Source organism: Ahaetulla prasina, chromosome 4, assembly GCF_028640845.1.
Source record: "Ahaetulla prasina isolate Xishuangbanna chromosome 4, ASM2864084v1, whole genome shotgun sequence".
Lineage (NCBI taxonomy): Eukaryota > Metazoa > Chordata > Lepidosauria > Squamata > Colubridae > Ahaetulla > Ahaetulla prasina.
In genome coordinates this window covers 31,707,533-31,719,877 of record NC_080542.1, presented here as the reverse complement: position 1 = coordinate 31,719,877, position 12,345 = coordinate 31,707,533, and the positions used below count along the sequence as shown (strand labels likewise).

At 37.7% G+C, this 12,345-nt stretch overlaps 2 protein-coding genes across 2 annotated transcripts; both read right to left on the bottom strand.

Moving 5' to 3' along the window:
- Positions 1 to 3,059: 3,059 nt before the first annotated feature.
- Positions 3,060 to 3,986, bottom strand: LOC131197482 (olfactory receptor 14J1-like). Its single transcript, XM_058181595.1, has one exon. The coding sequence runs from the start codon at positions 3,972 to 3,974 to the stop codon at positions 3,060 to 3,062; it is 915 nt and encodes a 304-aa protein (XP_058037578.1). The 5' UTR covers positions 3,975 to 3,986.
- A 7,029-nt stretch (positions 3,987 to 11,015) lies between these two features.
- On the bottom strand, positions 11,016 to 11,930 carry LOC131198694 (olfactory receptor 14A16-like). Its single transcript, XM_058183606.1, is given in 1 exon segment — positions 11,016 to 11,930. A coding segment is annotated over 1 exon segment (915 nt).
- Between the last annotated feature and the right edge of the window lie 415 nt (positions 11,931 to 12,345).

The window sequence follows — 12,345 nt, the reverse complement described above, 5'->3', positions numbered from 1 at the left end:
CACCCTGCCAGGTGTTTGGATTTGCTGAAGCATTTCTAAGGGATGGGAATAATAGTCTAAGCTAAAGATTCTGAAAATCTCTTTGATACAGAAGCTAAGGCGTTGGACTATAAAACAGGACTTCAATTCTGCCTTTGGAATATAGCCAGCTGAAGACTTTGGGCTAGTCCCCCAACTCAGTTTAAAGGAAGCAATAGCAAACCACTTCCAAAAAACATTGCATAGAAAACTATAGAGAATTATCCAGGCAGCCACCAGCGCTAACTATGCATATAAGGATTTTATTTGAGAGTGGCTGTCATAGCAAGTTCTGAACACCTTAGATTTCTGTCAGGTGGGAGAGAAATTTACCCTGATGAAAGAACTTAATAAGTGCCAAGTGATTCCTGGAGACCAACTGAGAATGAACATTTTCAAAAATGTGGTCATGATGATATGCATGATTTTTGTTTGAGATTTTTTTCCTTTCAGGAGAAACAATTTTTTGTCTTTCTGGCCTGATTGGTAGCCTCTTCTATTCCATATGAAGATCCAGCAACTTTGCACTCTATGGATTGTGTTGGTTTTGTGATTATAACTGTATCCCTGAATGCTGTTGTTATTATTGTTGTACATGTGAACTAATACAGGAATAGTGGGACACTGTGATTGTTGAAATGTGCAAGGGATTGCTCCTATAGAAATCTGACGAACACAGTAGTCCTAGGAGATAGTGATATCATAATCAATAAGATGTATTGATTTAATGCAATGGTTCAACATTTGGAAATTTTGTTATGCATAGGACAAATGGGAAGAGCAGATAATGCAACGATAAGTGTGAAAAATCATACATTAACAGCAAGAGTATTAACCTAGTAACACATTTGAAAACATAACTAGACTGATTGGGTTATAGACGGATGTGGTAACTCTCAATTGGTATGCTCCAAATGGCTTATATTGGAAATTTTGCCTGTGTGCAATTGCCCAGCCGCTGGTATGAAGCATGTGTGTTAGGAACTGTGAAACCAATTTTTTTTATATACTGTCCATACAACAAGGTGATCGACTAGGTGTACCTGTGTATGAGGAAGTAGGCCAGAGAAAGATTATTGGCCTCCAGATTTTAAGTATAAAGCCAACCACCTGGGCAGAAGCTGGAATGTATGCTCATAGAAGTGCTCCCATTTCTATGCTGAATAGAATTATAAGGTTATTCACCATGATGGAAAGCATTTCATCGTTTGAATAAAAAGGGTGGAATGTAAGGAAATAGATATACTGAAATACTAGAATTAGTAGAAACTTGCTAATTGTTTCCTGCAACATATATAGAATAGAATAGAATAGAATAGAATAGAATAGAATAGAATAGAATAGAATAGAATAGAATAGAATTTTTATTGGCCAAGTGTGATTGGACACACAAGGAATTTGTCTTGGTGCATATGCTCTCAGTGTACATAAAAGAAAAGATACGTTCATCAAGGTACAACATTTACAACACAATTGATGATCAATATATCAATGTAAATCATAAGGATTGCCAGCAACAAGTTATAGTCATACAGTCATAAGTGGAAAGAGATTGGTGATGGGAACTATGAAACGATTAATAGTAGTGCAGATTCAGTAAATAGTCTGACAGTGTTGAGGGAATTATTTGTTTAGCAGAGTGATGGCCTTCGGGAAAAAACTGTTCTTGTGTCTAGTTGTTCTGGTGTGCAGTGCTCTATAGCTGCTTTTGAGGGTAGGAGTTGAAACAGTTTATGTCCAGGATGCGAGGGATCTGCAAATATTTTCACGGCCCTCTTCTTGATTCGTGCAGTATACAGGTCCTCAATGGAAGGCAAGTTGGTAGCAATTATTTTTTCTGCAGTTCTAATTATCCTCTGAAGTCTGTGTTTTTCTTGTTGGGTTGCAGAACCGAACCAGACAGTTATAGAGGTGCAAATGACATACTCAATAATTCCTCTGTAGAATTGGATCAGCAGCTCCTTGGGCAGTTTGAGCTTACTGAGTTGGCGCAGAAAGAACATTCTTTGTTATATGATGTCTTTGTATACCTGCATGCTGTAAATATTTGTTTCCTGTGCCACTGACATATATATTATGCCCTTTGTAGTTATAACACAAACATGCCACATTGACTAACTTCTTGGACTGTTATTGTGGTCTGTTGTTTGGCAAATTATATGTCTCACCTTTTGATCAGAGCCTTATCTCTCTCCCCTCCACCCTGCCCAGAACATATCAGATTGGAGATGCTAACAGTCAATCTATGTTGAGTTCCATTCCCTTCACACCAAGGGGTCAAGTGGTCAATTGTGAGAAGAAAGGAAAGAGGCAATGATGCTCATTAAGAGGCTCTACCATGTTTCAGGGGATATACAAACCAAATTCCAGGGATACACAAATCAAAGTTGCCAGAATTGGAGGTTTATGATGTTCCTAAAAGATATAAAAGGGATTCGGATTCCCTCTCTTGTTTGTAGTTGTTACCTGCATGTATCTTGTATGTGTTTGGAACAACTAACCATTTAATCTTGATCAAGCTTAAATGCTTTTTTACTCAAAAAAAAAAAGGGGGGGGGTGCAAAATATCAAACTTTAGGGAATAAATGACCAATTAAGGAGGAAAATTCTATCGAGGCCCATGTACTTTTGGAAAAGCCAAAACTAGCAATATTATGATACAACATTAGAGGGAAGCTATTTTATACAGGAAAGCAAACTAGCCCATAGCATTTAAAGCTCCTCTGGATTTAAGATATTTCCTTCATTCACATTATATTATACCCTGATTCTCACTTCACTAAACATCAAGAAATATTAGCCTGTGGAATGCCATAGCTGTCAAACATCCATATTTAGTATCTGTAGAGTGCATTGACAGTAAATTAGAATGCAGGACATTTTCTAAACAACATATAGAGTTCTATGGTTCTTCTGGTTTGAGATTCTGGATTTGCCTTCATATCAACTATCACTTTCTACCTTAATCCTTTATTCATAGAATTAAAAGGGGAAAAAAAGCAAAATTGTGAACAAAATATAAATAACATTAAAATAAGTTGTCAGAATCTCCACAGCTGAAAAATGACACATTTGATATTTTTATTCCGCATGCTATAGATGATTGGATTGAGCAGGGGTGGAAGGAGGGAATATACAGCAGTCAACCCAAAATCTAAGTAAGATTGTGTGTTAGGGGGAGGCCTCCCATAGGCAAAATATCCACTTAATAATAACATAGACACTACTGTAAGGTGAGGAATACATGTGGATAAGGCTTTTTGTCTACCTTGATCAGAGGGGATTCTAAACACTGCCTTGAAGATCACTACATAAGATACAATAATAAAAATAAGACAGCCTAGTGAAGCAATGATACTGGCTGCAATAATTCCAACCTCAAGTAAATTTAAACCAGAGCAGGATAGTTTTAGCAATTGTGGACTTTCACAGAAGAACTGGTTGACAACATTAGAACAAAACAGAATGGAAAAACTGCCAATGGTATGCAACATTCCATAGAGAAGACCAGCAAGCCACACTAGAATTATTATTTCAGTGCAGGCTTTCCAATTCATCACCATTTCATAGTGCAATGGATGGCAAATGGCAACATACCGATCATATGCCATGGCTGTCAGGAGGGATAAATCAGAAGCTTCAAAAGAAAGAAAGAGAAAGTTTTGAGTAACACAACCAACATATGAGATGTGTCTGGTGTCCATGAGAGAATTTACCATGGATTTGGGGACAATAACTGAAATAATGCCCAGGTCCTGCAGACTCAAATTCATTAGAAAGAAGTACATGGGGCTGTGTAGTCGATGGTCAAAAGCTACTGCAGAGATGATGAGAAGATTTGCTGTTACAGTAGCCAGATATAACACAAAGAAGAAGAAGAAATGCAAAAGCTGCAGATGCCGATTTTTTGAGAATTCTAGGAGCAAGAAATAAGACACTGTGGTTTGATTGTCCATGTGTCATTTAAGAGAAAGCTGCAGGGCATAACTGTAAGAAAGCAGAAGGGGGAGATGAAGTTAGATAATTGTTGGTAAGTGGCAGTTTGATATGTGGTGAGAACAGAAAACAAAAAGAATAATATAGCAGCAACCAGATGAACAAAGGATTTTATATATATATATATAGTTAGCACAGAGTACACTCTGTCAATTTCTACCCATCAAAAAATCCACTCAAGGACCAGTCGGAAATCTGACATTTTTCCTTCTTTACTCCTTCCAGCTCTATTACCTCCTCTCCTGATCAAAAGGATTACATAGGATTAGAAAAACCGTATTCAAATCCATTTTCAACAGCGGAAGATTATTGGAAATATTTGGTATAGTCACAATCCCTTACCTCTGGTAAAGGATTATGATAATGTTGTTAAATTGTAGGATATGCTATATTGAGTGTTTTGTGCTTCTAATAGAAAGGAACTGTAAATCTCATAGAAACATAAAAACACACACTTACATTTTACATGCTGTATGTCCCTGTATTTCTGTTTTATGTGGCAGATAGATGGAAATTTTTTTGTCCTCTTCTCTCTTTTACCCTAGCAGCTTTTAGATGACACAAAATAAACACAAAATGCCTTTAAACTAATACATAAACACTAGTCTCCTAACCATGTATTTAATGGTACATTAATGAAAGGAAGATAGAACTTTACTTGAAACATAACTTTATAGACCCCTCACATCCTGGACATAAATTGTTTCAACTCCTACCCTCAAAATGATGCTATAGAGCACTGCACATCAGAACAACTAGACACAAGAATAGTTTTTTCCTGAACACCGTCACTCTGCTAAACAAATAATTCCCTCAACACTGTCAAACTATTCACTAAGGCTGCTGTACTATTACTATTAGTCTTCTCACCACTCCTATTACCCATCTCTTCCCACTTACGACTGCATGACTGTAACTTTGTTGCTTGTATCCTTCCGATTTTTATTGATACTGATTGTTTCCTGATTGCCTATTTGTACCCCATGACTATCATTAAGTGTAGTACCTATGATTCTTGATGAATGTATCTTGTCTTTTTATCTACGTTGAAATCATATTTACCAAAGACAAAGTCTAATCACACTTGGCCAATAAAAAATTCTATTCTATTCTATTCTATTCTATTCTAATATTCTTTCATTGGTATTATATACACTATTATCCTACTTCTAAAATATATTTAATCAAAAGAAATAAGATATTAGCAGGACAAATTAATCCCCTTGTCCAACTATCAGAAGGAAATGAAAGCTCAGTTTTTAAAAAAAGCAGTCTCTCTTTCAGTACACATCTATATTCTCTTTAAGAGAGTTTGACTACAGAATGGTGCTGAAATCTGATATATCACCATTTTTTAAAATGTGAACCTATGTTTTCAATGATAATACTAAAATATTTAAAAAGAAACAAAAAATAATAATAAAAGGTTATTTAGAAATATTACCATCCATTTCTTTTATCCATATCCATGGAAATTATGAAATGACCTTTTAGATGACAATTTACCTATTAGTGAACAGTTCACTCACTCAGTTTCAGTTCAAAATTCATTTACATGAATGAAGGTGTGGTCTAATTTTTTTGCAAATTATAGAGTAAAAGATACCATTAATACAAATATAGAAATTTCTCCAGATTGGATTCTGATTCATAACAACTTCAGAATTTCTGTAGGAGAACCATATTTTTAACAAATAATGTTAAAAATTGTCTTTCCAAAACAATTTTTCTATTATATCAGAGCACGACCTTATGCAATCATTTGATTCAATCATCTTTGTAATTATAAGATTTATAAAGCTAGGTTATAGCATATGAAATATTAAAGTACTGTAAATAGCAATTTTACCTTTTCTGTTAAACTTTCAATTTATAAGTGATTTATTTGTCTCTATAGATTATATATTCTATGCTTTAAATATTGTTAAACATCTTACCACTAAGTCAATGCTGTCCCACTAATTTTCATGTGATGGAGCATCTATCTGCAGTCATAGACATTTCTGAACTGAATGTTTATTAATAACTGTTTTGTTTCCCTCAAGAGACTTGTACACAAAAATGAAAATGACTTCTGCATGCTTCTTAACATACTTAGCAAACAAAAATAAAACTGTTTTTTCCATGCTTATTAATGAAATTGTTTTTAAGAACACAATAGATACCTCCAAATGCTCCAGATGCATAATAATATCTGAGCTTGTTAACATAATTAACATCCCGGTACAGTCAGCTGAGTCCACGGCTGACTGTTGGGGGCGAGTCATTGGCCCCGATGGAGAAGGTGCGCAACTTGGGCATCCTCCTGGATGAACGGCTGTCTTTTGAAGATCACTTGACGGCTGTCTCCAGGAGAGCTTTCCACCAGGTTCGCCTGGTGCGCCAGTTGTGCCCCTTTCTAGACCAGGATGCCTTATGCACGATCACTCACGCCCTCGTGACGTCTCGTCTGGATTACTGCAATGCTCTCTACATGGGGCTCCCCTTGAGGGGCATCCGGAGGCTTCAGTTACTCCAGAACACGGCTGCGCGGGTGATAGAGGGAGCCCCTCGTGGCTCCCGCGTGACACCTATACTGCGCAGACTGCACTGGCTACCTGTGGCCTTCCAGGTGCGCTTCAAGGTTTTGGTGACAATCTTTAAAGTGCTCCATGGCATAGGGCCGGGCTATTTACGGGACCGCCTACTGCTACCGAATACCTCTCACCGACCCATGCGCTCTCACAGAGAGGGACTCCTCAGGGTGCCGTCAGCTAGGCAGTGCCGTCTGGCGACACCCAGGGGAAGGGCCTTCTCTGTGGGGGCTCCCACCCTCTGGAACGAACTCCCTCCAGGACTTCGTCAACTTCCGGACCTCCGAACCTTCCGTCGCGACCTTAAAACACACTTATTCATCTGCGCGGGACTGGATTAGATTTTAAATTTACTGGTTTTAAATGGGTTTTTATTATTTATACTGTTTTTAACAATTCGGCTATGGAATAAGTTTTTTACGTGTCATTTTAGTTTGTATTTATATGTATTTTTAATTGCCTGTGAACCGCCCTGAGTCCCTAGGGAGATAGGGCGGTATATAAATATGAAAAAATAAATAAAATGAATAAATAAATAAATAAATAATTGGGGCTGTAGTCATACAAGCAATGGAAATTGTGAGAGGTGAAAAATGATTCAGATGAGAAAAGTTCCATGAACCATGTTTCATCACTTTGGATTCTTTTTCATCTCCAGCTTTTAAAATAATCTGTCCTCTACTCTTCATGCCACAAATGGAGGAAAAGCTTGAACTAGGTAAGCCCTAGGGGTGGGTTCCAATTTTTTTTACTACCGGTTCTGTGGGTGTGGCTTATTTGGTGGGCGTCGCTTGGTGGTTATGTGACTCGGTGGGCATAGCCAACTTGAAGTCATTCAGGGCAAAGTGGGCGGCACCTTGCTGTGAGTGACATCAAGCTGGCCACACCCACTCAGTCACATGACCAATGCTGCAGAGACAGGGCAATTTCTCCCAGCGGACAGCCAGAGCTTTGCCGCTTCCTCTTTTCTTCAGAGGAGCTGCCTCCTGTTGTGTTGTGTGTGAAGGGACACACACAACACAACACAACTGACTCACATACAATGTAAAAGCAGCTGCACTTCACCCAAAATGGCCCCTGCAACAAGCAGGAAACTCACACAACCACAAAAAACTCAAAAACCAACTTTCACACTTTACACATACACAACACAACTGACTCACTCACACACACACACAAAATGCCACATACAGCTTTGTGAGATTCTGTGTGTTTGTGTAATTAGAGTGAAACACTACAGAAACACACCAAATCTCAGAAAGCTGCACAAATATTTTATTTTATTATTTTATTATATTTATATTTTTTTTGATCAGGAGTCTCCAACCTTAGTAACTTTCAGATTTGTGGACTTCAATTCCCAGAGTTCCTCACCCAGCAAGCAGTTGCTGACTGAACAGATAGATTCTAGGCAGGCAGTTTCAGTTGCTAGCTGATGCAACTGATGTAAAGCATGGCTTTGCCAGCCCGAAAGGAGCAGCAATTATAGGTAAGTGAGGAGGGGGGGATTGGGTGGGCCAGAGGAAAATATTTTTTTAAAAAGGTTCCTCTGACGATCCCAAGTTGCTTAATCGCAGCCCAGAACCTCTTAAGTCAGCTGAGGTCACCAGAGGAGCCTTTTAAAACCTTTTGTTTTAACAACTTCTTCGGCCAAAGAGGTTGTTAAAAAAAGAAACTTTTAAAGGGTTCTGATTATCTCTGCTCAGCCACACGATCATCAGAGAGTTTTTTTTTACTTTTAAAAGCCTTTTTTTGCTGAAGAAAATATGCTTTTAAAAGTAAAAAAGAAAACAAACCTCTGATGATCAGGGAATTGGTTCAGGGGTGTGGCCAGCCAGCCATTACTATTGGTACTCCGAATGCCAGCAGATTTTTACTACCAGCTTTCCAGAACTGGAGCGAACTGGGGGCAATCCTCCACTGGTAGTCCCACATCATTAATGCAGGGGTGAAAAATTTAAGCTTTTTTGCAAATTAAAAAGGGAAAGGGCAGAAAAGAGGTATCAGGAAATCCATAGAAACCTAGTGAAATGCCAATCGTTATACAGTAAAACCAAAAAACTAGTGACAATTGTGTGGATATGCAAACCATATTTTACTGCCTGATCAGATTGTAGATACATACCTAAAACAAAATTCACAGAATGTGATGTAATGTAAGCCCACAGATTCTTATAAAATAGCTACAATAGATTACATAATATAGTAAATCCACACAACTTTGTGAAAAGGAGACACTGAGCAAGATACACATCAAATAAGATTTAGAAAGAGATTTATACATATACTTGAATTAGACAGTAAGTTCATTCTCAGTTTTATGTAGAAATATTTCCATGCAATAACTTGTTGAGAGTTGATAATTGCAGAATTTATTTATTTCTCCTGTGGCCCCTAAAACTTCCCCGGAAGAGCCCATCCATTCCATTAGGCAAAATATCAAGAAACAAATTTCAGCATTTTTTATATTTCAGGATATGAAACATTTAGAAGCTTGTACAGTTATAATATATCTAGGGGCAGATTAGTAGGATGACATCTTTCTACATTTGGCAATTCAGCAGCTTTGGCTGGGTTGAAAGAATCAAAGTCAATCAAAGAAAAAAAAATCAAACGGTCTCCAAGATGTCTCCCATCTGTATAAAATGGAGAGAAAAGAAAACACAACCAAGGAAAACACAACTAAAGAGAAATTTCCTGACAGTTACATCAATTAATCAGTGGAACAACTTGCCTGCAGAAGTTGTAAATGCTCCAACACTGGAATTTTTTAAGAAAATGTTGGATAACCATTTGTCTGAAATGGTGTAGGGTTTCCTGCCTGGGCAAGGGGTTGGACTAGAAGACCTCTAAGGTCCCTTCCAACTCTGTTGTTGTTGTTTTTGTTGTTGTTGTTGTTGTTGTTATTATTATTAACCAGGCTTTCAAGATTATAAAAATATAATTCCAGATAAACTTGGCTTTTTGACTGTCCTGCATCAAAATGGGGACATCTGCTCAAATTCAGAATAAGATTATGCATTACAGCAGGGGTGTGAAACTTGATTCCATTGAGGACCACATCAGGATTGTGCTTGACCTTTGAGGGCCATGTGTGGAGGGGGGGGGACAGGGATGGGTATAGTAATGGTGGGCGTGGCTGGAGTAGACGTTTGACACAGGCTCAAGATGTATTTTTTCCCCTTCTCTTCTTTCTTTTCACAGTTCTTTACTATAATCATTTTCCTATCTCTTCTACCAGATACCTTTGGAAATGCTAAAGCTATGACTATCCATATTATAGGCTAGCATTAGAAGGAAGCCATTTCATACAAGAAAAAATAGGGAAAAAAATAGAACTCAACATTTGCAATGCTCTCTACATGGGGCTCCCCTTGAAGAGCACCCGGAGACTCCAGTTAGTCCAGAATGCAGCTGCGCGGGTGATAGAGGGAGCGGTTCGGAGCTCCCATGTAACACCCATCCTGCGCAGACTGCACTGGCTGCCTGTTGTCTTCCAGGTGCGCTTCAGGGTATTGGTGACTACCTTCAAAGCGCTCCATGGCTTAGGACCAGGATATTTACAGGACCGTCTACTGCCATCTTCTATCTCCCAGCGACCGGTGCGTTCTCACAGAGAGGGACCCCTTAGGGTGCTGTCAGCCAAGCAATGTCGACTGGCGGCCCCCAGGGGGAGGGCCTTCTCTGTGGGGCTCCTACCTGTGGAACGAGCTTCCCCCTGGACTTCAACAACTATCTGACCTTGGGACCTTTCGCCGTGAACTTAAAACCTATTTATTCCGTCTTGCTGGACTGGCTTGATTTTTAAAATTTTAATTTGATTTTATGGGTTTTAAATTTTTGTAAATTTTATAGGGTTTACCGTATTTTAAATTTGGCCAATTGAATAAGTTTTTTAAGGGTTGTTCTTAGTATTGTATGTGTTGTTCTTTTTGTATTTTATTTTGGCTGTGCACTGCCCTGAGTCCTTCGGGAGAAGGGCGGTATACAAATTAAAATATTATCATCATCATCATCATCATCATCATCATCATCATCATCATCATCATTATTATTATTATTATTATTATTATTATTATTATTATTATTATTTAAACCTCCTCTGAAACCACATTTAAAGTGTTTACCCAATTGCATTACACCCTGATCCTCATTTCACTACAAATCAGGAAATGTCAGCTCTGGAATTCCAGAGCTGTCAAATATCCATATTTAGCATCTGTAAAATGCATTGATAGTAATTAGGGATGCAGGGTTTTTGTTAAGTAACATACAGAGAGCTAGAGTCCTCTTGGTTTGAAAGATAGGATTTGCATCTTTTCTAACCATCCTTTTCTATTTTTATTCCTTTATTCAGAAATGTAAAAGAAAGGCCAGGAAAATGAATAAATGTGATGAACAGAATAGAAATAACATTAAAATAATTCATCAGAATCTCCATAGTTGAGAAAGGACACATTTGATATTCTTATTTCTCATGCTATAGATGATTGGGTTGAACAGGGGTGGAAGAATGGAGTACAGAACAGTCAATCCAAAATTTAAGTAAGATGGTGTGTTTGAGGGAGGTCTCAGATAAGCAAAGCATCCACTTAATAATAATGTAGACACTACTATCAAGTGGGGAAGACAAGTGGATAAGGTCTTTTGTCTTCCTTTTTCAGAAGGGATTCTTAACGTTGTCTTAAATATCACTGCATAAGATACAAGTATAAAAATAAAACAATCTAGTCCAGCAATAATACCGACCAGAAGAACACTAGTGTCACATAGATTTAAGCCAGAGCAGGATAATTTTAGCAATTGTGGAATTTCACAGAAAAATTGGTTGACCACATTAGAACAAAAAATGATGGAAAAAGTGCAAATGGTGTGCAACAGTCCATAGAAAAACCCTATCAACCAAATTAGAATAATTATTTCAGTACAGGCTTTCCAATTCATTACCATCTGATAATGCAGTGGATGGCAAATGGCAACATATCGATCATATGCCATTATTGTCAGGAGGAAAAAATCAGAAGCTCCAAAGGAGGGAAAGAGAAATATTTGAGCCACACAACCAAAATAGGAGATGTATCTGGTGTTCATGAGAGAATTTATCATGGATTTGGGTACAATGACTGAAACAATGCCCAGGCCCAGTAGAGACAAATTCATGAGAAAGAAGTACATGGGGCTGTGCAGTCAATGGTCTAAAGTTACCGCAGAGATGATGAGAAGATTTGTTGTTATAGTAGCCAGATACAACACAAGGAAGAAGGAGAAATGCAAAAGCTGCAAGTGCCAATTATTTGAGAATTCCAGGAGCAGAAAATAAGGGACTGCTGTTTCATTCTTCATGTTTCATTTATGACAGCTGGAATGACTTCAAGGAAACAGAGGAGGGAGATGCAGTTGGATAAAATTTAGAAAGTAGCATTTTGTGATAACAATAGATAACATCAAAAAACATAAGGCATGGACAGAGTGAATAGAGTATCAAAGCATGAAAAACAGAGGTGTAGAATAGGAACATTAGATCCTGCAGTTGTCATTTTCAATCCATGTGTATTAAAGAACCAACCACAAATCTCACATTTTCATTCTTTCATTTTTTTCAGTTTATTTATTATTTATTTTTTATTTATTTATTTTGTCACAACATCATACAAAAAGATTATATAGTATATACACATATAAACATATATAGGAAGAAGAAAAGAAAAACAATAGGACAGGAACGGTAGGCACGTTTGTGCGCTTATGCATGCCCCTT